Source organism: Maniola hyperantus, chromosome 19 (genome assembly GCF_902806685.2).
Source record: "Maniola hyperantus chromosome 19, iAphHyp1.2, whole genome shotgun sequence".
Lineage (NCBI taxonomy): Eukaryota > Metazoa > Arthropoda > Insecta > Lepidoptera > Nymphalidae > Maniola > Maniola hyperantus.
Genome location: NC_048554.1, coordinates 12,372,372 through 12,399,959, shown reverse-complemented (window position 1 = coordinate 12,399,959; position 27,588 = coordinate 12,372,372). Strand labels below are relative to the sequence as shown.

Genomic DNA, 27,588 nt, shown 5'->3' with positions numbered 1-27,588 from the left:
GACATGGTCGCTAAATATGGGCCTCATAAGAAAGCTCAGAGTCACTCAGCGGGCGATGGAGAGAGCTATGCTTCTCTACGTGAGAGCAAAGTTAATCTACGTGATCAAATCAGAAATGAGGAGATCCGTAGGAGAACTAGAGTAACCGACATAGCTCAACGGGTTGCGAAGCTGAAGTGGCACAGCACAATGCACCATAGGAAAACCGATAGACGTTGGGGTCCCAAGGTGCTGGAATGGCGACCTCGCACCGAAGGACGCAGCGTTGGAAGACTCACCACTAGGTGGACGGACGACATCAGGCGAGTCGCAGGGAGCCGCTGGATCCAGGTGCAGGTGCAGGTGCAAGACCGTGGTGTGTGGAAGTCCCTACAAGAAACCTATGTCCAGCAGTGGACGTCTATTGGTTGATGATGATGATGATGATGATGATGATATATTTACTTACCAATACTCGTATTATAAATGCGAAAATGTTTAACGTTTGACGGTTTATTAGTTTGTCCTTCAATGAAGCCGCAACGAGTTGGTGTGATTTTTGCATGGATTACGCATCTCTAACTTTATGTTCCTCCCTTCATCATCATCATGATCAACCCATCACCGGCTCACTACAGAGCACAGGTCTCCTCTCAGAGTGAGAAGGGTTTTGGCCATAGCCTACCACGCTGACCAAGTGCGGATTGGCAGACTTCACACACCTTTGAGAACATTATGGATCTCTCTCAGGCATGCAGGTTTCCTCACGATGTTTTCCTTCACCGTTAAAGCAAGTGATATCTCCTCCCTTACAAAACGCCAATTTCATATGAAGGAGCTAATATTAAACTTCGTATTATAACTTAACTAGCGACCCGCCCCGGCTTCGCATGGGTCGCAATGTACTTATGTAGTGTCACTCCCATACTAATATTATAAATTGCACCGCCGCCTCCGTCTCGTTTTGTTACGCGTAATATTTTTTAATTTTCGATGAAAGCTTGATTTCTTCCGACATTTTGTTCAAATATCGTCATATTTCAACAAATTAACACAAACCAATATTAAATTATACCTATAAACCTTCCTCTTGAATCACTCTATCTATTTATGGAAACCGCATTAAAATCCGTTGCGTAGTTTAAAAGATCTACGCGTTCATACATACAGACAGCGGGAAGCGACTTTATTTAATACTATGTAGAGATGTCACAAATGTTTTTGTTTAGAATCATATTTTTCATGAATTTCCTTTATTATTTTTAATATTCTAGTCTGTAAGGGGTATGCCAACACGGGTGTACACTGTACAACTTATTTTAGGCATCAGTGGCTTAACCTAATTTTGGCTGTAAAATTTGGTGAAACAATAATAATGATTTGATATCTGCCGTACTATTTCTATTTTTTATTTTCGCGACCCATCTTAGGCCACATTATCACTTCCCATCAGGTGTGATCGTAGTCAAACGTGCGCCTATAATGAATTTAAAAAAAAAACTATGGCGATACCTATCGCAATATTTTATTGGCACAGTACTTACTACGCTTCTGTAAACGCTGGATGCATTTGCATAAAAGCAACATAAAGTGTTTAATTTCAAAAACTTATTACGTAACTTACCTATTGGGGTTGCTATACACATAGTCGAGTCGGTACATCCGATTCGGTAATTTTCAGGGTCCGTACCTAAAGGGTGTCAACGGGACCCTATTACTAAGCCTCCACTGTCCGTCCGTCCGTCTGTCATTCAGCCAGCTGTATCTCATGAACCTGGGACAACCCTTCACCTCCCATGGCCCACCTCTCGGTTATATTATGGGCCGAATCACGGGAGGGCGCTCATTCGGTACTTGCTCTTGGCGTTTTCCCGGGGCGCCTTCTTGACTACCTACAAATTATTTTATGTCTCCTCCTTGTCCCTTATGCTCACTATCCCCCCTTGGGGGCAAGACGTCACTAGAGCAGCTGAGATCCCCGCTGTTGCTCCTCCGTGGTGCCGGCCTGGCACCTGTACGCTCCGAGCTGCTTCGGTTCTTATGCCATGGTGCAGCGCGAATTTCCGTAGCTGGTCGTAGTTCCCCGCCGATGAGACGAGGTCCGTGTATCTCATGAACCATAATAGGTAGAGAGTTGAAATTTTCGGAAAATTTGTATTTCTTTATCCGCCATAACAATAAATACTAAAAAATTCAAAATGGTCGCCATAAAATTGAAAAAAATTAAAAGTGCTATTTCGTGTATGATAGTACTTCCGTACTAAGTATCATAAAATAAATAGTACGCGAAGGGTTCGCCCGAGTCCGTCTCACACTTGACCGATATTTTAACAACCAAACCGACCCGGTGTTATATACAACATACATACAAGTGTTTACCTAATGTCAACTTTAATTCCACCCGGGGAATATATCTATTAGTTAGAATAGTTGACTTATCGCCCAGGTGCTTTAAGAGTCTCCTTTAAGCGCTCCCCAAAAGCATCCCATACAAACGAATTTATTTTAAGTTAACCAAGCAAGCATATTACTTGCTCTCACTGTGAAAGAAAATGTCGCGAAGAAACCTGCATGCCTAAGAGTTTTTTCTCCATAATAATGTCTTTAAAGGTGTGGGAAGTCTGCTATATTTCATGTATACATGTATTATGTGTATATATTTATATATGTGTACGTATATGTATGTATATATAATTGTGTTTTATATATTATATACAAACTGAAGTAGTTACCTAGTGTTAACATTTATATTAAGTTAATATTTATATACGTATAATATAATTATGTAGGTGTGCTTAGTCTTTGTCTTACTATAATTAGACATTGAAATATGTATGGTGCTAAATAACTAAGTATAGTAATTGTTAGTTAGTGATTTTTTTTAATGTTTCCGTGTATTTTATTAGTTATGCTTAGTTATCATTAGTTTAGTTATCATTAGTTTATGATTCCGTGGCGTCACCCGGTTCAGGGTACCAGCTGAAAATCAGCGCTGTATGTTCTTGTGCAACAAGGCATACAGCATAATGCTGAGCTGGGACCCTTTTTTCGGGTTGTGCCACACAATATGACAGTTTGTTCCGGCGCTTCTTTTGCTTGTTCTCAGGTGGAAGAAGCGCCGGAATAACCAGCTCTTAGCTTTAAGTTGTAATGTGTGGCACAATTGCATAAATAAACGTCTTTCTTTCTTTCTTTCTTTCTTTCTTTCTTTCTATCCGCACTGGGCCAGCGTGGCAAGCCTTTCTCATTCTTAGAGGAGACCCAAACTCAGTAGGTAGTGAGTTGATAATGTGCGGGACGATATAGTGCCTAGTGTGTGTATTGATTGACAATTAATAGTTAACCAGTTATTATAGGATTTTATATAGTATAGATAAACAATGTTTAGCAAAGTCTTATGTATAGTATATACTTAAATAGCATGTAAACAGTAGCATAGTTATGATAGGATTTGTTAAGATATTACTATGTAAATAACTTAGATTTAATAGCCTTTGATAAAGATTTAATAAATAGAAATAAACAGAGATAGGAAATAAAAGTAGACAGAGAAAGCAATAGTTTAGAGCGAGAGAAATAGCGTAGATAGAGATAGCAACAGTGATAGAGCGAGATAGTTGTAGAAAGGGATAGGAATAATTATAGAGCGAGAGGCGCGGCTCTCACTACGGTATAGCCCGGAGTCGAAAAGACCCCTCTGAGTAGGCCACACCTCTCGAGCTTGCTCTCTCCTGATTGGTCAATGTAAAGATCCTCTGATTGGCCAGCCAATCAGATGGTCTACTTTTTTTATGGGATTTTCAAATAAATACTGGCCCGGTTTTGTATGCCGGTACAGTTCTCCTCCAGACCTAGCGGTAGCAGTACCTAAGGAATAAAGAAAATAGTGCTTCAACAAGTGTTTTCCTGAAGAATTCCAACCAATCCAGCATAGTGAGATGTGCAGAAGCGCACAGATAATATTTGACGCCCGGTTGTGCCGAGCCAACCATGTGTATAGCAATCCTTATAATATCAGCGGAATTTATTCTGGAGTGAGTTGGTAGTTGTGACCTCGTTTATTATAACCCTGTCTCGTTATTTTATTGCCTTTTATACCTTTATCCGGGTGATGATATTACTTCAACGGCTTTAATTAATACTTAACTTATTTATAGCTTTTTTTACAATATTATATAGCGTTTAAACTACCGTGAGTGATTTCCATTATAAATACTATCTGTCCCGGCTTTACTCACGTGTGTAGTCGACGTTAGCCCGACTAGTTTCGAACCCATACGGGGTCCTTTTTCAAGGGAGTCCGTCCGCGCGTTACGTGAGTAAAGCCGGGACAGATAGTATTTATAATATTATATAGGTCGCATCTTCATCAGAATTAAGCTTTTTTGCAATAATATAATAATAGTCCGCATCTTCATTGGAATAAAATTGTTATTTATTATTTATATTATTTACCTACTAGCTGATGCCCGCGACTTCGTACGTGTGGATTTAGGTTTTAAAAATCCCGTGGGAACTCTTTGATTTTCCGGGATAAAAAGTAGCCTATGTCACTCTCTAGGTCTTAAACTATACCCATTACCCATGCAAAAAAATCACGTTGATCCGTTGCTCCGTTGTGACGTGATTGAAGGACAAACCAACACACCAACAAACCAACACACAAACACACTTTCGCATTTATAATAAGAGTACCTACTGATATTATATTAATATGGACCATGGATGGATTTAGATTATTACCATTTCTATTACAATATTTAGATTTCTGTGGGCATTACAGTGTTGCCAACTACAAAGTGTAATGTGTGGTAACAACATTGTAAACAGAACTTAATCCTTCAACATTAATCCACCCCTTTACCTTCCTTTGTATAAACGAGCGACGCATCAAAGGTAAAACAAAGTTGTACGCCGCTGATGACTTTAATATGAAAGAGTTGTTTTCAAAATAATTTTAACTACCTACATAATATCACAAAGTGCGGAACCGGCAGGATTCGTACCTGCGTCTTCTGGGTTTCGCGCCCGACGCCTTGACCGCTCGGCCACGGTTTCGCTTATTGGCAGTTACGAAATTTGTGATATGCATGTTCACTCAGTACTGAAGCGACTGTCAATGCCATCTAGTAGCGACACTTTGCATCCTGCCAGTTGCGCATTTTTTGATATTCAGAATTAAAAAACCGGCCAAGTGCGAGTCAGGCTCGCGCAATGAGGGTTTCGTACTACAGTTGTTTTTTCGACATTTTGCAGGATAATTCAAAAACTATGATACATAAAAATAAATAAAAATCTGTTTTAGAGTGTACAGGTGAAGACCTTTCATATGATACCCACTTGATATAGTCACTCACTTTGAAAGTTGAAAATACTAATTATTAGTTCATGACCACAATTTAATTCTTTTTGTGTGATCTAACCCTAAATTCACTGTTTTCAGATTTTTCCCCAAATGTCAGCTATAAGATCTACCTATCTGCCAAATTTCATGATTCTAGGTCAACGGGAAGTACCCTGTAGGTTTCTTGACAGACAGACGGACAGACAGACAGACAGACAGACAGACAACAAAGTGATCCTATAAAGGTTCCGTTTTTCCTTTTGAGGTACGGAACCCTAAAAATTATTTAGAAATTTCCTTGAAGTGTAGGTAAAAACACTATCATAAAAACTTTAAAATTAGAGTTGTTTTCAGTCGCGAATTGATCCGTGTAATCACTTGAGAAGTAACACTACTTAGTGCGCTCCCCAGCGCTTTCCATACAAACGTAGTTTGGATCTCATTTGAGTACTAAAGGTGCACACGCACCTGTGCTGCGCTGCACTGCACTTCACCTCGCATGGGGCATTCATGGCCGACGGTAATCACTTAACATCAGGTGACCCGTGACTCTATTAAAAAAGAAATATAGGTGTACAGGTCAAACACATAGCCCTCCTTTGAGCTTCACCGCTATTGGGTAAAAACTCCGTGAAAATTATAACGACATCAAGTTACTATCCACAAAATTGATGTCATTATACAACAATAAACAAACCATTATTTGCTAATAGCAAACCTGACGCGAGACGACGAAATTCACCCAATTTCACCCACACTCCGGTACTCTGAAATTGAACCTTGTTTTGACGATGCAATGCATAATAAGGTAGGTAAGGGTGCTTTCATAAAGCTGTTGGGAATTGCAAGACATTCTTTCTTCTTAAAGAGTATCTGAGACGGTCATACAGCTAGACGTCAAGGACGATGAATGCTTGTAATCAAGAATCAAGCATTTACGTATTTGACGCGTGATTGATGCGATTTTATATTCATATGTATGCTTGACGCGACGTTCGGATAGTGTTCGAGTTATGAGAAAAGTGCCGTTTGCTTGATCAAGCCGCTAACGGGCGCATCAAACTTTCATCAAGCAGCTTGATCAAGCAAAACAAATCTACGTGCTTGACGTCAAGCCGCTTGACCGTCTCAGAAGCTCTTTATTCCTGCCTCGTTGATCTAGTGGTTAGCATGTTTGACTGCGGATGACGAGATCCTGGGTTCGATTCTCGGGTTGGGCCAAAAATAGAGAGTTAGCATAAATCATCCCTTACCGTGTTTTCCGAGGCACGGAGAAAATACGGTATTTGACTATGCATAAAATAAATTATTTCTCAGTGATTATTAAATAGAGGGTCTTCTAAAATACATAAGATCCTCGTCCTTTGTTAGTTTTATGCGTGATAACCATTTTAAATTATCGATTAAAATAAAAAAGGACACCAAATGATTGTGACGTCACATACCGGTATCTCATAGAAACTCTCGTTTTTTTTCTTCTCAAAGCGCGCGTTTTGACGTTTGATAAAAAGTTACTGATTTGACTTGTTGTCAAATACCGGATTAAAACGAATTGAACGTTACTTAAATAGGTGCCGCGGGGTCAACGCCGCGTCGTAGTCGGGGCATTGACTCAGAGTTTTGCACGCTATACATTGCGGGGTTGCATGGAAAATACTAAATCACTAAAACTGCAAGTATAGGGGCAAATGGTTATTGGTTATTGATATTGGATTGTGGTTTGGTAGGATGGGACTTAGTTGCTAGATTCCTAATTAGTACCTTGTATAATACTAGCTTATGCTCGCGACATCATCCGCGTGGACTACACAAATTTTAAACCTCTATTTTACCCCCTTAGGGATAGAGTTTTTAAAAAGCCTTTCTTAACGGATGCCTACGTCATAATAGCTATCTGTATGCCAAATTTCAGCCCGATCCATCCCGTAGTTTGAGCTGTGCGTTGATAGATCAGTCAGTCAGTCAGTCACCTTTTCCTTTTATATAACACTAGCTTATGCTCGCGACTTCGTCCGCGTGGACTACACAAATTTCAAACCCCTATTACCCCCCTTAAGGGTTGAATTTTCAAAAATCCTTTCTTAGCGGATGCCTACGTCATAATAGCTATCTGCATGCCAAATTTCAGCCCGATCCGTCCAGTAGTTTGAGCTGTGCGTTGATAGATCAGTCAGTCAGTCAGTCAGTCAGTCACCTTTTCCTTTTATATAACATTTAGATTTAGATTTTACAGTTATTTGAAATTCGTACAGTGTGAACACACCCTAACCCTGTTGAGCCACGAACTGGAAACAACTAATGAAAGACGCAAAGAACCCTAATTACAAGGGTTCTTGGGCTTCATTATAGAAATAGAAGCACTTTGTTGGAAACTGTTCAAACCGTGTTGAAACTGTTTGCGCTCTACAATGAAACACTGAACCGTATAACGACACTTTACGTTTTTAGGGTTCCGTACCTCAAAAGAAAAAAAAAACAAATTATAGGATCACTTCGTTGTCTGTCTTTCCGTCCGTCCGTCCGTTAGTCTGTAGTGTCTATTTAGAAAACCTATAGGGTACTTCCCGTTCACCTAGATCATGAAATTTGGCAGGTAGGTAGGTCTTATAGCACAAAGGATAAAATCTGGAAACCGTAAATTTTATGGTTACATCACAAAAAAAATTAAAATGTGTTCATGAACAAATAATTAGTATTTTTAACTTTCAAAGTAATAGTCCAGCAGCCGTCAAGGGATTTTTTTCTGATTAATAACAAGCCGATTCTTCGTCTGTAGGTTCCGTTTCACAAGACGCCCAACTTTTGTTCTGTGAAAATTCTCTATACAGTACCCGTAGTACAAGATTTTACGTCTCACCAAACCATACCAAATTCGAGAGTCGAAATACTTCCGCGTTACAGTACACATTCAAGGCTGTTTAGGTCCATTTTACTGTAACGCGGAAGTATTTCGACTCTCGAATTTGGTTTCGTTTGGTGAGACGTAAAATCTTGTACTACGGGTACAGGTAGCGCTATAGTACTGCGCAATTTGGTGAGTTGTTAAAATTGTCTGAAAATGTCTGTTAACAGTAAATATTTTTTTGAACATTGAGATAATTGGATTTAATAAACTCGGAAAAACAATTGTCCTACAAAATAAATGGTATGACTGGAGGGTCCTCCACTCCGAATAAGTATGTCCAAATAACGAGGTCATAAAAATTATGAATAACCAGCTGATTTTTTGTATGCAGCATAATAAATATTTGTACCTACAATGAAATGGCCACATAGTCCTACAAATTTAGTGGCACGTTTTCCCAGTCCTACGCTTAGAAGTTGTCCATTTTACGGTGGCAATTTTTTCATTCGCCGGATCAGCTAGTTTTTCAATAAAAATGAAGGCATAAGTCACAAATCACATGACCTCGTTTAAGAATCCCATCACAAGTCAACCGGCCGGACACATCCATCCATCTCAGAGTCAATATTGTACCTCAATATTTCCTTGTGGAGCCGCTTTATTGCCCAGTTTCCTGTGACGGTCAATATTTACTGCGCAATTGATTAGGTGGCGCAGATATGCGACTATTTTGTCGTGCTAACAAATAGCAGCTTCAAAACTGTCGCAAGTTTGTGCGGTCACCAATACCTACTTTTAAAAAGAAAAGTCCTAACGAACTCACTGACTGACTTATCAACGTCCAGCCTAAATCTTTTTACCTAGAAAGCTGAAAATTTGCACAGGTCTTTCTTTTATAACGTTAACAATAAATGAGGCCAGATTTTTCGTAATTCTTACGGGTTTGTAAAAATCCAATCTCAATAAGTCTGCCGCCCGGATAGATATGGATCGATCTCCGAGTCAATATTGTCCTTCAATATTTCCTTCTGAAGCCGCTTTATTGCCCAGTTTCCTGTGACGGTTAATATTTACTGCGAAACTGATTAGGTAGCGCAGATATGCAACTCTTTTGTCGCACTAACAAACACCTAAACTTGTCTCATTCTGAGAGGAGTCCCTAGTAGGTAGTAGGCCAGCGACGGGTTGAGACGGTGATTGCTATTTAGTGTTTTCAAAGAAATATTTTTTGAAATCTGCAGGGCGATTGCCCTAAGGCCTAAAACCTGCATCAATCATTATTACAATTGTTGTGATTGGCTGAATTTGTGCGATTTTTGTTGCAACAATGCATTGTAGCCAATAGTGAGCGAGCGTCAACTAATCAGAGGTGATTGCGATCGTGACAATGTAGCTGTCATTCTCCCGCAATCGCGCAGCGGCTCAATAGAAGACAGTCGCGCGTCTGTGCCGCCCTTTGCTGTGCGATTGATTAAAGTCTGTCCGGCGAAATTTAATTACTCGCCAGTGTTGGGGAGGCTTTGTACCTCGACCACTGTCCACTCAAAGAGACGCTCAACTTAATATACTGGCTTCATCCCAGGTGCTGCGGGAAATACAGGCTTTTATTTTGTTACATGATAGCTTAGTGGTTAGACACTACTGGGAACGGGTTTCCTCTCAGAAGAGAAGGGTTTAGACCGTAGTCCACCACGCTGGCCAAGTGTTGATTGCAGGTTTACTCACAATATTGTCCTTCACTGCTAAGCCAGTGATATTTAATTTCATAACTCTGAAAAGTTAGAACCCCGACCTCCCGATTAGGAGACGGACGTCTTACTTAACCACTAGGCTACCATATCATCATCATCAACCGGTAGACGTCCACTGCTGGACATAGGTCTCTTGTAGGGACTTCTACACGCCACGGTCTTGCGCCGCCTGAATCCAGCGGCTCCCTGCGACTCGTCTGATGTCGGCGGTCCACCTAGTGGGGGGTCTTCCAACGCTGCGTCTTCCGGTGCGAGGTCGCCATTCCAGCACCTTGGGACCCCAACGTCTATCGGTTTTACGAACTATGTGCCCTGCCCATTGCCACTTCAGCTTCGCAAACCGTCGAGCTATGTCGGTTACTCTAGTTCTCCTAAAGATCTCCTCATTTCTGATTTGATCACGTAGAGAAACTCCAAGCATAGGCTTCCAAGGCTCTACTTAATCAGGCATAAATAAAACTCTCTACCAAATTTGAATTTTGATTTATTTAAATAATAAAATATTTGGTACAGTAAAAATATCTATTTATTAATATCAATTACCTACGAATTTATTTTGCATTTCACGAGTTTTTTAATAATTACACATTAGGAGAAGCTATTACACAGAATATCAAAATTCGGATCAAATTCTGTATTGTTTAAAAACTTTTTTGAAGCGAAGCTTCTATAGCGTTGTTCCGAGCTCGGTTGCCGGGAGAAAGAACGTAATTATTATCGTCCTTTATTTCTCCCTCCATTAGCCAGCTGCCTTACTACTGTCTCGAACACACACAAGCTTCACTTCTGTCAAGAGTCCTCCAACGACACCCAATTTTTTTAAATTCATCTAACACTAAGTTTCACTTCGACACCGGGACATCCTCAGCAGATGTACGCGGCCGAAAGTAATGTACATATATCGGCCTTTAGGATGACAATTGGGTATTTGACTACATCAAAAATAAATTATTTTTCAGTGATTATTAAATAGAGGGTCTTCCAAATTACGTAAAATCCACGTCCTTTGTTGGTTTTAAGTGTAATATCCATTTTAAATTATCGATTAAACTAAAAAAAGCACGTCAAATGATTGTGAGGTCACACACCGGTATTTCATAGAATTCGCATACTAAGCGCGCGTTTTGACGTTTGATAAAAAGTTACTGATTTGACTAGTTGTCAAATACCGAATTCGGCTTTGGTGGTCTCTGTCACTCATATCCATATGACGTTTAATCGGTCTCAACGACAGAGAGAGTGCTCTACAATCTGCTAGCTCCTTCTAAAGATTTCGGCCGCGTACTGTAGATCTTGCAATGCACAAATTGTAAAGTACAGTAGGAAAGCTTATGGTAACTTGAATAGGTAGGTAATGGGGCTAATTCCGTTGTACACAATCTCTAAACTAAACTAAAATGACACGTCTAAATCTATTGTTATCCCTTTCATAATGTCGCTCGCAGAAAAGGATGGCACTAGATTTAGACCTGTCAATTATTTAGCTTAGTTTAGAGATTGTGTAGAGAATCGGCCACATTATTATCATGACTTTTGCATTAGGTGCATGAAAAGGTAACGCCTGCTTCTATCTTCTATACAACATTTACAATTGGGTATTTGACTACATCAAAAATAAATCATTTCTCAGTGATTATTAAATAGAGGGTCTTCCAAAATACGTAAAATCCACGTCCTTATTTTAAATTGTCGATTAAACTATAAAAGTACGTCATTATGATGTGACGTCACATTCCAGTATTTCATAGAATATCGCATACTAAGTGCGCGTTTTGACGTTTGCTAAAAATATCGTTCCTATTAGATGTTGCTGAAACTCTGTGACACTACCCTTGTATCAGTCCCACAAGTTGCTAATGCGCGTGGCCACCATTTTAGTGTCGTCAGCACTAGACTGAAGTTTCGAGCTGATGGTATATTTTTACTTAAATATACGTCAAATGACGTCATTTCGATGTTAATGAGACATGGTTCCAGCGCAATAGCAATTTGCGGGACTAAAACAGCAGATATCTTTCTATGATGTCATTTGGAAATCTATGGGTGTAAAACTAAAAATCTCAGCTTTACCTATTTTATTAACAGCCACAATTTTTATACTCTATCTTACGAATATAATCTGACTAGAGACTTTTTGCATTTTCTTTGGCACATTCTACTTAAATGCTTACACTTTCTGGCTTTCCTATACAGGAATTTACAATTTATTCCCTAGAGGCAATATTTTAGCTTAGGATTCGTGTTTTGTTTAATTTTACTTCACAGCCAATATTAATTTTGTGTCTAAGCTTTTTCGGTATACATTGGTACTGATTCTGAGCACAACTAAATTTTAGAGTATTCGAATCCTCTTCTTACTAATGTAATATGAAAAGGACAGACGCAGTTTGACAGTTTTAAATTTAATTTTTAGATGGTAAAACCCGTGATTATAGCGCACAGTCGCGAGCCTACTGTTTAAATTTGTAGCGTGCACTAAAATTTAGAGTCTTTAAATGTAAAGTTCATGTTCTGTCCTTTTTTAGCATTGTTAAAAAGAAAAGGATGCAGGTACTCTAAATTTAGTTTAGAGAAAGACAACGGAATCGGTGTCAATTATACTGTTGGTTTAAAAAAAAACGATTAATGTTTGGGGGGGCCAATTTAAGGGCTTATTCCACTTTCCTAAATCCTAACGTCCTAAACGGTATAGTTTGCCGTCAAACTAGCCAATTTTGCCACTCAATGATACTTTGTCCAAAAAACAATTTATAAGCAAATTCGCTATGTATTTTTTTTGATAAATTGACATTTATTTAAACCAAAATTTGTTCGATTTTGATGGAGGGCAAAGTAATCCGGACTTGTATTTAAATATACAAGTCCGGATTCCTTATAATCCCATAGCCCATAGGTAATTATTATTAAACTGTGTAATAAAAATAACCTCAACTATTAGGAACTGACTTTATTCCATTTAGACAATGCTTAATAAACTTCAATCTTAGTTCTAAACTATTAACTTCTTGAAGACATAATTATAAATTCTAATTTTCCCTGCTTCAAATCAATAGCTCCGGCTTTTATGGCCGCCATTTTACATCTCCTCGCAATTCTTTTTTTAAATTCAACTGTAGGCAAAGCAATGACGCTAACATGTGTATGTATTTATTTAAACACTGTGTACAATTGAATCACTGTTACGTCTTTCACTTTACAAAATATACAACAATTTTCTATAGACTAACTAGTAACTACTACACTAGTTTTGGTCAAGACAAAGGTTTTTAAAATCTTTTTTTTCATAAGACAAAAATTGATTCGATAATTTTTATAAAGCCTCCAGTTCTCTTTAGCCCAAAGTGTTCGGCGAATATTGGACATTGTATGAGCAAAATCGATACCAGCAGCATCAATGCGACAAACAAATACTCATATACCTACAGGGTGTAACCAGAACGCTAGCAAAAACTTAGCGTTATTGTTATACTACCTGAACACAATCCAATACCAATAACCATTTGTCACATTTCGTAGTTTTAGTGATTTAGTGTTTTTCAAACCCGCAATGTATAGCGTGCAAAACTGCGGTCAATGCCCCAATTACGACGCGGCATAGACTCCGAAAGGTCTACTTACGCAACGTTCGTTGAACTTTAGCGCCAGATGTTTTATTTGCAACTAGCTTATGCTTGCGACTTCGTCCGCGTGGACTACACAAATTTAAAACCCCTTTTTCACCCCCTTAGGGGTTGAATTTTCAAAAATCCTTTCTTAGCGGATGCCTACGTCATAATAGCTATCTGCATGCCAAATTTCAACCCGATCCGTCCAGTGGTTTGAGCTGTGCGTTGATAGATCAGTCAGTCAGTCAGTCAGTCAGTCAGTCAGTCAGTCACCTTTTCCTTTTATATATTTAGATATATCGTGAACTTTTAGAAAATGTAGGATTATTTATATTTTTTTCGCGTTTTTTTTGTAGTATCATATCAGTAATCATCAGTACTCTCACCTGCCTTCGTTTTTGCCAGCGTTCTGGTTACACCCTGTATACTTTATGCTATACAATAAAGTTTATGACTACCTAAAAGTTTCCGTAGATAGAAAGAAATGAATATTATGAAAGAAATAGCAATACTAGAGAGAGAGAGAGAGAGCCAGCGCGTGCCAGACTTTCGTTATTTTATAAAAGCTGAAAGTTTCTCTTCTTAATGTTCCCATCTCTGGGAGGAACGTTTGTTTGGATCATGGTGACTTTGGCAGATAACAGGTAACAAAGATGTAAAAAATCTTACTATGTCAAAGTAATAATTTTCTAAAGTCTATTTTTTTAATATTTTCTTCAGAATAGTATTAGAAATCACGTCAAGCATAGCCAGATACTTAGTGTCGTGGCAACCCCGGCAACCCCCTGCCAGACATCCTTAAACTTTTAAACTTTAAGGGTGTCTGGCAGGGGGTTGCCATTATTACAACATTAAAGCCGTGCCATACCCCTTCCAAGTTAGCCCGCTACAATCTTAGACTGCATCTTCACTTACCACCAGGTGAAATTTCTAACTTGTATAGGCGTAAAAAAACGACCAGCGTGAACTGTGCACGTGGCGAATATACGCCAATGTGGGTCAATGTGTACTAGGCTCTTTAATATAACAGCAGGAGTGATTTTGCACTCATTTCAAATTTATTTTGGCTCCATTTTAAACTTTAGCATGCGTAAAATGTTTTTAATATCAAAGTGAAAAGCAGTTTTTTTTAATTCAGGTATCCACTTTCTATTTACAATTTCAAGCATTCTTAAAACTGTAACTCGTTTCTCAACTTCATTTAAGTTTGAAATTTTCTACAAAATTTTCCTCATCTTTGAAAATTATCATTCTCCAAAAGTTTACGGTCCCGAACTTCCCTTTCACGTTTTCGACTCTAATTTAAGAAAATTTAAATTTCAAATATTATGTACACTTATTTTAATATACTAGAAGTTTTAGTTTCGAATTTTAAGAATCATTCAAATTTCAATTTTAATATCTAACCTAAGTTTATCTAACATTTAATTTTAACAGATGGGGTTTCACAGCTAGATTTTTCAGTAAGACATTCATCATTATAATTATTTACAATAATCAGTACCCTTACTATAAATGCGAAAGTGTGTTTGTTTGTTGGTTCGTCCTTCAATCACGTCGTGATTGACGTGATTTTTTTGCATGGGAATAGATAAAGACCTGGAGAGTGACATAGGCTACTTTTATCCCGGAAAACCAAAGAGTTCCCACGGGATTTTTAACAACCTAATTCCACGCGGACGAAGTCGCGGGCATCAGCTAGTTAACGATACTTATCAATAAGAATTATTATTAGGACTGTTGTCATTCGAACTGCAATTAAGACTTGTGTCCACCGTATCAACCTCTACAACATTAGAATTAATTACATCATTCGAAACGCTATCTTTATTCTCTTCATTAACAATTTCATTTGCAATAACATTATTATGATTTTCATTTAATTCTAATACGAAATGAATGTCATTCACACTTTCGTTTTGTTCTAAATTATTTACATTGAAATCTCTATCTAAATTTTCACAGCTTATTACATTAATATTACAATTACTAGTTTCTTTGACTGAATCTGTTAAGGATTCCCTTTTTTCGATTATGACTTCAACACTGGGTTTGAAAAAGTCGTTTCTTGTGTTTTTTGGTAAGTCAGGTGGTCGTACAGTAGACAGGGTGCTGGAGAGAAACGATGATTGGAGATTGTAGCCAGGTAACAGTTTTGGTTGCAAGGGTAACATCAGGTCTAGGGAGCCGGTGGTTGCAGGTCTTGGTTGCAGGGGCGGGGCGGTCACCAGAGGTGGTTGCAGAGACGCCAGGGATATGGCGCCGCATTGCGTGTTGATTATTGGACTCTCAACTGCAACAAATATGGGATTAAGAATTTTTCAAAAACTACTAATGAGTCAATAGCTTAACGGTCAGGGAGTTAAGAATCTGAAACAAATATCTTTTTTAGTTTGGATCTGGCTTCGAAAACATGTACAATAGGTAAGGAGCTTTGCCTTATCAAATGCCAACTCTGTTTTAACTTCTCTTTTCTTTAAGATCTATTTTTCTTTCATTCCGTGGACTAGAGCAATCTAATAACAGATATAGAAGCACAAATATTACAAGATTTTTTAGGGTTTGATGTATCAAAAGGAAAAAAGGAAACCTTATAGGATCACTTTGTTGTCTGTCGTGTCTGTCAAGAAAACCTATAGGGTACTTCCAGTTGACCTAGAATCATGAAATTTGGCAGGTAGGTAGATCTTATAGCACAAGTAAAGGGGAAAATCCAAAAACCATGGTATGGGCTCACATCACAAAAAAAATAGAAATTGATATTTTTCGTACAATGGTACGGAACCTTTCATGTGCGAGTTCGACTCGCACTTGACCGGCTATTTAATCGTCAAGTGTGTTTACCACTGGTTCAGAATATTATTTGTAGCACCAATAAGTCTGCCAAGCCAATGGTATTACAGTACGCGGCAGAAAGTAATGTACATCGACTTTTAGAAGGAGATATCAGATTTGTAGAAAACTGTCTCTGTCGTTGAGACCGACAAAACGTCATATAGGTATAAGTGACAGAGACAACGCTCTACAAAGCCGAAATGTAATTCTAAAGGCCGATGTACATTACTTTCTGCCGCGTAAAGCGCTTTATTCACTATCCATCTTGCTGTACGTCCCGCCAAGGTCAGCTCAAGGCCGCGGTGCTGGATAAAGCATACAGTACCCGTAGTACAAGATTTTACGTCTCACCAAACCAAACCAAATTCGAGAGTCGCAATACTTCCGCGTTACAGTAAACTGGATCTTAATTGCCTTGTTTTAAAGCTCAAGTTTGTCTACACTTCTACAGCCAGCGCTCCAAGCGGAAACATTGCGAAATTAAAATCAGTGGCATTGAATATTTGACTTCAATTCAAGGCTGTTTAGGTCCATTTTACTGTAACGCGGAAGTATTTCGACTCTCGAATTTGGTTTCGTTTGGTGAGACGTAAAATCTTGTACTACGGGTACTGACCATCGTGCGCGCAAGAAGCGTGAGCAGAATAAAACCTCTAAATGGTAAAATCTGCTGTACAGCAAGTCTATTCACGATCAAGCATGCACGACGCAGGACGACTCTGACGTACGTCCGCGCTATTCACTGTCTATCTGCACGACGCGGGCGGTGATGGTGGGGCTCGCTGGATGCAAAATTCATCGTGCACATCCAGCGAACAATTAATAATAATTATCGCTGTACGTCTAGCCTATTCACGGACTTTTTGCATCGTGCATCGTGCATGGCCTTGGCGGGACGTACAGCAAGATGGATGGTGAATAAAGCGCTTTACAGCTCGTTAGGAATAACATGAGTAACAGAATATCATGCAGCCTACGATAGATGTTTCTGATGCCTTCGGGTGGTATCCAAGGTCTTGTAAGGGGAAGCATACATGACAATGATAGGTTGTTTGGGTTTACCTATTGGGGCTCGTGCTTGTAGCGGTGCTGCGGCGGCTGGAGGACGCAGGAGGTTCGAAGGACCTTGAAGGGCCAAGCTGATCATGTTCATGCCGTTTACACCTGGAAACAGTTGAGCTATATGTTAGTGATAGGAGACGTGATAGCCTAGTGGTTAGGACATCCGCCTCCTAATCGGAGGTCGGGGGTTCGATCACGGGCACGCACCTCTAACTTTTCAGAATTATGTGCGTTTTAATCAATTAAATATCACTTGCTTTAACGGTGAAGGAAAACATCGTGAGGACACCTGCATGCCTGAGAGTTCTCCAAGGTGTTCTCAAAAGTGTGTGAAGTTTACCATGGCCAGTTTGGTGAACTATGGCCAAAACCCTTCTCACTATGGGAGGAGACCCGTGCTCTGTAGTGAGCCGTTCGTTCACCATTAAAGCAAGTTATATCTTATTTAGTATCTTAAAACGCATATAACTCCGAAAAGTTAGAAGTGCACGCCGGATCGAACCCCCTGCCTCCGATATCACAGCTTTTTTTTAAATCAATTTTAGGTAGGTACCTAGTTTCAAAAGTAATCAATTCAATCTAGATGGCGCTGGTATACTTATGCTAAGGTTCTTTTTCGGTAAGGTTCCAGGCTCGGTTTATTTTATCTCAAGCTTTAGGTACGTAACGTGCATGGTTCATACCAAAAACGTGTAACTTTGAAACTCACCTATTCTGCGGCACGTCTTACAGAACCACAGGGTGTTGTACAAAGTTTAGGCCACGGAACAGAAAAGTTTAGGCCACGGAACTTTCTGTTCCGTGGTTTAGGCGGTTAGAGGTGCTAGGTATAAGGTAGTGTCATGTTTTCTACCGATGTTCTACTTGCTATGGGCAAATATACGCGCTGCCCAACCAATGAGGTGCATTAGATCGTTCTTTCGTTTCGTTTTTAACCGACTTCAAAAAAAGGAGGTTATGTTTCAACCCTGATTATAATATTTTGATTTGAAAGACCAATGAACCGATTTTGATAATTTTTAAAGTCAAAAGTAAGGCGCATTAGCTGATTTTGGGAATTGGGACGGGTAAAAACTTTAAGGTCGCGTTACCGACATCCTAATTATAGCTCGGAGTGCCGATAGGATGTAAAAAACTGAACTAATGTTATATAATGGTATTCATTTAATTTTATATTTTATAAAATTAATTTGAAAAACCAATTAAAAAACATTGTTATTTCAGAGTTTTAAGTCCTCAGTGACTCCATTCCAAACACGAAGTTAGGAACCAGCTTATATGTCATTCTAACTCCGTTGGTTGCTTCGTAGGTAAAAACACGTATAAACTTCGAAACTCACCTAGTTTATTGCTCACAGGTAGGTCCTTCAGAACCACAGGGTGTTTGACAGCGTTGACGCGGCGGTTGGAGGCGGTAACGTCACGTTTTCTGCGGGGTTGCTCCACCGGAAGGACACGCCGTCGCTTCTTGGGTAGTTTTGACCGCGCCTGCGGATAGATGGCGTTGTTTTGAATTTCAGGCAGTGTAGGAAAAAATACGCATTTTTTAATAGATATTATATAACAGTGGATATTAATTACAAAATTCAGTCGGAAATGCAGGTATTAATTATAATATATCTAAATAATGTTAACGAATTATTAGAATGCCCTCCCAAAACCAATGCGAGGAACACCAAGTTCAACGCGTAAGTATAGATTATTCAAGAGTTTTAATCTTTAAAAAAACAAGGTAATGTTTAAAGTTAGGGGGGAAGGCGTCCAATAAAAATCCCGTAGGAACTCTTTGATAAAAAGCAGCCTATATCCTATCCCGGGATGTAAGCTAACCCTGTACCAAATTTCATCAAAATCGGTTAAACTGTTGGGCTGTGAAAAGCTAGCAGACAGACAGACAGATAGACAGAGATAAAGACGGACAGACACACTTTCGCATTTATAATATTAGTATGGAAGTATGGATAATATCATCAGTCACAATCAATCATAAAATATGACACTCTCTCTATGTTTACCTACGGCTTGGAAAGAAATGTTGAGAAAACAGGTGCAATTTTGCCGGAAATCATCACCGCAACATATTATCACAAAGGCCGCCCCTAATGAAAAAAACCCCTTGGATATATGCCGCTTAAGGTATTTTCCACTTACATCTCAGTTTAGAAACGTAAGTTTGAGAAATTAGTCAAGTAGGGTGCCACTAGACTAGAGTATAGACCAGAGACAATTTAAAAATTATTATAATAGGGTCTTAGACTTTAGTAAAGTAAAGTAAAGTAAAGTAAAATATGCTTTATTGTACACCAAAACAAAAACAATAGACATACCTATAACAAAGATAGCATGTACAATAGGCGGCCTTATCGCTAAAATAGCGATCTCTTCCAGGCAACCTTAGGGTGGAGGATATTATAAAAATTAAAGAAAGCGGAAGGGGTGTACTAATTAAATAAAGTAAATACACATAATATACGTATGTATATATATATATATATATATATATATATACATATATACAGTGTAAGAGATTCCAGCTGGGATACGCTGGATATGCCCCACGTTGGATCGCTAGACTGCTCCACGTTGGTTAACGGGGGCCGGACGGCACAAGAGAAACACCGTTGCGTAACAGCACCATGTATATTTTCGAGTTAAAGTTACGAGTCGCGTCCCGTGCACACGTCCCACGCGGTGGAAGCGAACGCCGGAAGCGCGACTGTGCTGTACGAGTAGCCGATTGCCATGTCCCGAACAAACGTCCCACGCAGTGGAAGCGCAGTCGGAAGCACGACACAGCGTACTCGTACGTTGTACGTTGGTAAATCCGAAGACTGGCAAACTCTAGGATTGAGTCGGATTAACGAACGTTTTTTTGTTGTTTCGGATTGACTATGCTGCGTAGGCCCTATTGGCCGCTACAGCGTCACCGGGGGGGTTGGCGAGCGCGAAGCTCCGCCTGGGGGTGAGCCCTAGGGCTCGAAGAAATAATTCGAGAGGTCGGGGGGCAACGTCCTCCTAAGGGCGCCTCCTGTGAGGCTCGGACCACGGCTTAGGATGACGTTGGGATGGGTGGAGTTGTCGGTTTTGTTGGTTAGTCCGTACGCCCCCGAGGCCGTGGCGTGAGCCCACGTCCGGGTGACGTTAGAAATCGGGGACCTCGTCTTCGCCGGCGAAGACGCTGTGATGAGGTTGAATTGTGTAGCCCTACGAGATAGGGTGCATTGTCGGTCATGATTTGATCGTCGGGGTCGTTAAGGACGTGCTTAGGGCGTCTTTTATCTGGGGGGTCGTTTCTGTCAGGGGTGTAATTCGCTGCCTCAACTATTAGGGGGTTGGGGTATCTAATGGCTTTCTCAAAATAATTTTTGGAAAGCTGTTTAAAGTAATGAGCTATTGTCGGGAGTTGGAGGTCTCTGTGGAGGTCCACGTTGCGCATGTACCACGGGGAGCCAGTGGCCGTACGCATAAACTTATTCTGTAGGACTTGGAGAGGTTTGAGAGATGAGGGCGGCAGGTGTGCAAATGCAACACAGGCATAAGACATTATTGGGCGGATGCACGTTTTGTATAGCGTGACTTTATGTCGAAGTGACATTTTGCTCTTTGCGCAAATCATGGGGTAAAGAAGGGAGAGCACATACGCTGCGTTCTTGCGGACTCTACGAATGTGCGCGGCGAAGCTCATCTTGTCATCAAAGGTTACACCCAAGTACTTGGTATTAGTTTGCCAGGGAATGGGGCGGTCGTAAAGAGTTATTTCAGTCTGTCGAAGTTTGTTTTGTGATTTCCTTTTGGACTTTTGAAAGAGCACTGCTGCGCTTTTTTCCGGGTTAACCTCTATCCTCCAAAGGCGGAACCAGTGGCCTAGGCTACTGACTGCCTTTTGGAGTCGAGCTTTAACGTTTCGGTAGTTTAAGTCGGAGCTGTATAGAGCGGTGTCATCCGCGAACTGGGCTATATGAACATGAGGGGATCTGGGAATGTCGCTGGTGTACAGCGCGTACAAAAGTGGCGAGAGCAGGGAGCCCTGAGGGACTCCAGCTCGGAGAGGTCTTGGGGAGGATAGGGTCCCATCCAGACGGTAGCGAAAAGTTCGTTTGGTGAGAAATTCTCGTAGTAAACGTACGAGTCTTTCGGGCACGCCAAGATGGTAAAGCTTGTAGATCAAGCCGGCGTGCCACACCTTGTCGAAGGCTTTGGCTACATCGAAGAAGAGGGCTCCCGTTGGGATGCCTCTCGTTTTGAATCGGTTGAAACCGAGAAGGATGTGCTCCGTGAGGCGGTGCACTTGGTGAACACATGAGTGTCTGGTTCGAAAGCCAAATTGCTCGTCGTTGAGGAGGTTTTTCTCCTCTACGACGGACCTAAGTCGGTTGAGGATGACTTTCTCATACACCTTGCCAAGGGTGTTGAGCAAACTAATGGGGCGGTAGCTAGTAGGGAGGTTCCTAGGTTTCCCTGGCTTGGGGATGCCTATGACGGTAGCTTCTTTCCACCTGTCGGGGAAGGAGCATCCCGCCATGAGGGTGTTGAAAATGACAACCAGGAGGTTGATTAATACGTCGGGGAGTAACTTTAGAGTTTTGTTATTAATAGAGTCGGGGCCTGGGGCTTTTTTGGCGTGAAATTCTTTGATAATTTGACGAACTTCGCCGCTATTCGTCGGGAGGATTAGATCGCCACCTGAGGCGGAAGAGAAGATAGATGCTAGTTTGTTTTCGACTAGTTCTATATGGGACTTGTCTACAGAGATGGTGCTCGGGGAGCATTGGGCTTCTAAGCTATCGGCCAAGCATTCGGCCTTATCGACATCTTCAAAGGCGGGCGGTTGATTGGGACGTAAAAGCGGAGGAGTGGCCGAGACAGGGTCGGCTTTGAGAGCTCTCGCCAGGCTGTAGTAGGCTACATGCGATGGCTTGAGCTCACTCAGCTTCCTGTCCCATTGTTCGTCGCGGAGTTCGGCAAGGCGAGCCTTTACCTCCCTCTGGGCTCTCCAGAGTTCTCTCCGGTTGTCGGCGTTAGGACATGCGTCATGGGCTCTACGTTTAGCGTTTTTGATGGTGATGAGCTCTCTGGCGTCGTCCGGCAACTGTCGACGGGTGAAACCGTTCGGCATCTGTCGGGAGCAGGCGCTTAGAGCATCGCGGATATGATTAGTAAGGTGCAGTGAGGCTGCATGCGCTTCATCTAGACTACCTATAATGTCAGGAATTTGAGAGATGTGCACTGAGTCTATAGACTTAAGATGCTCTGAGAGCTTCTTGAAGTCAATGACTGTTTTGGTCGGGGGGGCCGCGGTGGGCGGGGGTCCTAGCCGCATTAGGACGGGACGGTGATCTGAACCTAGCTCGGACAGCACCTCCAAAGGACTCACCTGAAGGGCGATGTTCTTTAGAAGAGCTATATCGAGTATGTCCGGTCTGTCTGTTGAATTGTCGGTCATTGGATAACGAGTCGGTGTGTCAGGGGCTATAACTATGAAGTTAAGATCGGGGCGGTGCGTCAGTCTTTCGAGTTGGCGTCCTCGTGAGTTCGGGGAGCGGCAATTCCAACTTTGATGTTTGGCGTTAAGGTCTCCGGCCACGATAACGGAGTCTCCTAATGAGAGAAGTGCGCGGATGTCACTTTCTAACAGATCTTTCGAGGGAGAGAGATAGACGGATGCTAGTATGACCGACGGATGGCCAGTCATACTCACCTGACATATGGACGCTTCCATATTGGTTAGTTGTGGAGGATCGAGAGGAGTGCAGTGAAGAGCCCTTCTGTAGTATATAGCAGTGCCACCCTTAGCAGTGGCCCTGTCGTTTCTGACTATATTAAAATTAGCAATTCTGGGATTACTTCTACTAGGTTTCAAGAAGGTCTCTTGCACTAGGAGAATGTCGGTTTGATGTGCACATACAAACTCGCGGACTTCGTCCATTTGGTCGATAAGGCCGTTCGCGTTGTAGAACGCGACCACTAAGGAGTGAGGTTTTAATCTACCTTTGGTTGTACTATCCATTATAGGTTTTTAAGGTTGTTTATGGAGATGAGTAGAGTGAGACCCAAAACAGCCATTACCCAAGTGTTGGGTAATGGCTGTTTTGGGATCTTCCCTGAAGGTCCGGGCGAAAATTTCCATCTCCACTATGTCAATAGAGGCGAGGACGGTTTCTATTAATTTGAGATTATCCGCAGCGTTTGCCGCTGCGGATGTATGGAGCGGTTGCTCTGGCTGGGGCTGGGGCTTAGGCGTAGACGCGGAAGCCTTGGCCGGGGCTGGTTGGGCGGGCTTGGCCGGGGCTGGTTGGGCGGGCTTGGCCGGGGGTGCCTGGGTGGGCTTGGGCGCAGGGGGGTTAGTCCTGGGAAGGGGTTTGTCCCATGCGTTGGTGGCCGGAGCCGGCGCAGGGACGAATTTTTGGGTGGGTTGGGGAGCTGCAGTAGGTTTGCGGCCGGCCGGTTTGACCCTTCGCTTTTGCTCCTTGGGGGCTTTAGGGCATCCGCGATAGTTCGCGGTATGCCCTTGAGACCTGCAAAGAACACAGCTCGGGGGCTCCTCGGTTGGTTGCTTCCTGGGGCAGTCGGAGGTGCCGTGGTCCCCTAGGCACTTTACGCACCTAGGGTGGGCGAAACAATTCCTTGCGGAATGGCCGTACATCTGGCAGCGATGGCACTGGCCCATCCTGCCGCGGTTACGGGGAGGCTCTATTTTGAGGCCAGTAAGGCGACACACTGAGGTTATATTATTAACTTTTTTACCCGCGGGGGAAAGTTCTAAAGTTACGAGCACCATCTCGTAAGGGACTTTAGTTCTAGGATGATACATCCTGTGAACCTCCAGGACTGGCAGCTCCTGGGAAAGGAGGTCTGTCTTGATGAGCTCTGTATCGAGCTCCTTCGGAAGGCCGCGAATGACTACGCGTAGAACGCGTTCGTCGGGAAGAGCGTAGGTATGGAACTCTACATTCTCTTGACGGAGAGTCTTGGTGAGGAGGCGATGGTCGCCTGAAGTCGGACATTGGACTTTGATTCCAATGGCGGTCGAGCGGGCACTCGTGAACGAGATGCCCCGCTGGTCTAACAGTGGCAAGATGCGCTGCCAGCTGAGTTTTTCCCTAATAAAAAGGGGAGGGACCTTTTCCCTTGGCGAATCCTCCATGGGGGAGTCTTCAGACTCCTCCTCGGAGGTCGCTTGGGAGGTTGTGGGTTGGTTACCGGGCCCTGAAGGGGCTGCAACGCCCACCTTTTTAGGTGGGTTTGCGTGCGACTTTGAGGCCTTCAGCTTTCGCTTCTGGGCCTTCGTCTGCACCGTCATGAATTCCTCTGTTTCAGAGGAGGCTGGGGACGTTTCGGAGTGAGGCTCCTTGGTCGGGATCGGTTTTTGGGCTGAAGGCCCGGCTGGGGTTTTGGAGTGAGGCTCCTTGTCAATCAATGTCGAGTCCGAGTCGTCCTCCATGGTCATAGCCGAGAGAGGAGATTCCGGTGGTATGTCGAAGCGCGTAGGCTTCCGGGACGGGTCGACCTTAAATTTATTGAGGTAGCTTGGGTTTCGGGTCGTGAGATCGGCCAAAAGGGCACTCAAGTCTACGTCATTGTAGAATGTCTGGGGAAAAAATGTGCCCTGATGGGGCCCGGGAGCGGGTTGGTCGGGTTGGTTGGGGCCCATAGTGGACCCGGTGGCTCAAAGGTCCCCCCTGCCTAGGCAGGGAGGTGAGTACCTAAGGTGTGACCCTAATGTGAGTCCCCGCCCTTTGGTGACGGGGGTGTGGACCTATGCTGCGCTTAGACTAGTGTACTCACGGAACCTGGATCCTAGAACTACACTAATACTACACACAACGCAGGAACAATCCGATGGCACTGATAATGGCACTTGCACTGACACTGGCGAACTCGCGCGAGAGTTCAAACCGGTACCGAGAAACGGAGCGCATTAGCATACGTCCGCACGGGGCGGAAGCCGAGCACGGAATCCTAACGAACGTTGGCTGTGGCGGGATCCTATACTAAGGCTGGTCAATCTCACTAGCGCAATGCGTTTTTGGCCAACCTACAGCCAACGCCATCTAGTAGCAACATGACAAGTTCTAGGGAGTTAGCGCGATCCACACCTTGGCTAGCGCCATCTGGTTATTGCTTGTGTTACAGTCTCCCCCTCAGTTTCCGAAGGCGTCCCGACGAGGAAACTGGAGAAAGAGTTCGTTTCGTAATTTGTCCCTCCTGTTGAATGTTGAACTTCATCCTCAGTGTGTTACAACAGTAAATAAGATGAAATAAAGATGAATGAGATGATGAAAGATAAATGAGTGTTAGCGCACTTATAATAATTAATTATCTCTGACAGAAGTCACGTGATGTGTTGCATCACCAGCTTGAACCGATTGGTATAAAAGCGAGTATTAGATGATTCTTAAGGAGTCTGTGTTCGACCACAGACTCATTCGACTATTAAATGCTTTTGTATTTAGGTCGCATTTCTGATTGAGTGGTTTCAATAGCAATTGTGCCCTAATCAAGTTAATATTGCAGTAAGGTTATTATGAAAGGCAAAACTCTCGATATACCGCTGTGTGTGTCGTGGATAATATTTAACTTCACTTCTCGTATGTTTATATGAGATGAAGATGAATAAATAAGATAGTAATAAAATGATTTTTGCATAGCGGTAGTATATGGGGCTAGAATTAATTATAAGAGAATAATTAAAAAAAAACATGATTTTTTTTTCTTTGATTGTACGTCATCATAACAGCCTAATATTTGACACGATATCGTCGATTCAGCTGCTCGATTGCGGGAAAACTGCATCAATCATTATTACAATCGTTATCGTGATTGGCTGAATTTATGGTATTCTTGTTGCAAAAAATACATTGTAGCCAATAGTGAGCGAGCATCAACCAATCAGAGATGATTGTGATCGTGACATTGTAGCTGTCAGTCTACCGCAATCGAGCCACTGGATCAAACCGAGAGTTCCCTCTAGTTCACTTTGACGAAACACAATAAGTATTTGAAAGTTTTATCGGTAGGTACCTGATGTCGCTTTAATATCTAATTTTAGTCTCAAAGGAGAGATCTCTGTCACTTTATAACGACATTTATTTCTTTTTACGACTTTTATTTAATACTTACCTAAAAAACTATTTCATGAAGGCGTAACGGACCGAAAAGTTTTTATTCGCTAAATAAATGTTATCGCTCGATACTTTTGGATAAGGTTTAATGGAATCACAAAGATACTCCATTTTATTAATCATTTACATTTTTACGTCTTACTACTATGAAAATTACAATTAAACCTAATAACAAAACACCTACACAAGTAATTAGCATAATGCTTAGCATTTCTAAAAATTCAATCAATTTTTAACAATAGGTAACCAACACCAACTTACCAAAGCAAGTTCGACATAATTTCTTCCCGTATATTCTTATCACGGTAGGTGGGTAAAACAAATGACAGGTGAAAAATAAGGAGTATACCTTGTGATACGAATACGAAACCGTATACCCCTGTAAGTTAACACCCTCCCCATGTTTGAACGATATATTTATAGGAAAGCGATATAGTAACATTTGCTTTTATATGAGAGATAGCTCGACGTAAAATTTGTATGCGATCGCTTCTGTGCTTTATTGCATTTTTTATTCCTTCTAGGTATATGTGATTTTTATCTATGCTAAATATGGATAAAGCTTAACATTCTTACTTTATCCATGGAAAAAACTTCGCTTTTGACAATTTTTAAAGCCATATAAGATTTTTATTAGAAACTAGCTGATGCCCGCAAATTTGTCCGCGTGGTTTTTAAAAAACCCAAGGGAACTCTTTGATTTTCTGGGATAAAACTAGTCACATATCCAGGTATTTAACTATAATCTTGCAAAAAATGACGTCGATCCGTTGTTCTCCGATTCTGATTGAAGCCAATAAACCAACAATCAAACACACGTTCGTATTTGTAATATGGGTACCTCGTGGCAGAAAACTTTTTTGTTTAGGTACAGTTTTAAAAAGTGCTTTTGAATCGTCTAATTAATTAATGTCCTTACTGATAAGGACCGGATAGAAAGCGAGTAAAAGACGTACCCACCAAAACGGAGATGGGGGATATGAGATGAGACGTGGTAATTTCGAAAAGTTTCTAACCCAAGCAGCTTAGATTGTGCATTGATAGA

At 41.6% G+C, this 27,588-nt stretch overlaps 1 protein-coding gene across 1 annotated transcript in view; it reads right to left on the bottom strand.

The window, feature by feature from the left end:
- Window positions 1-10,386: 10,386 nt before the first annotated feature.
- LOC117991296 (potassium voltage-gated channel protein Shaw-like) overlaps window positions 10,387-27,588 on the bottom strand; it is a 160,771-nt gene continuing 143,569 nt past the window's right edge. Inside the window, exons 8-10 of the mRNA XM_034978864.2 lie at window positions 18,762-18,909; window positions 17,422-17,523; window positions 10,387-15,817 (exon numbers count right to left, since the gene is read on the bottom strand). Of these exons, the coding sequence (XP_034834755.1) occupies window positions 15,240-15,817; window positions 17,422-17,523; window positions 18,762-18,909 (828 nt within the window). The 3' untranslated portion in view covers window positions 10,387-15,239. The remainder of the gene's footprint in view (window positions 15,818-17,421; window positions 17,524-18,761; window positions 18,910-27,588) is intronic.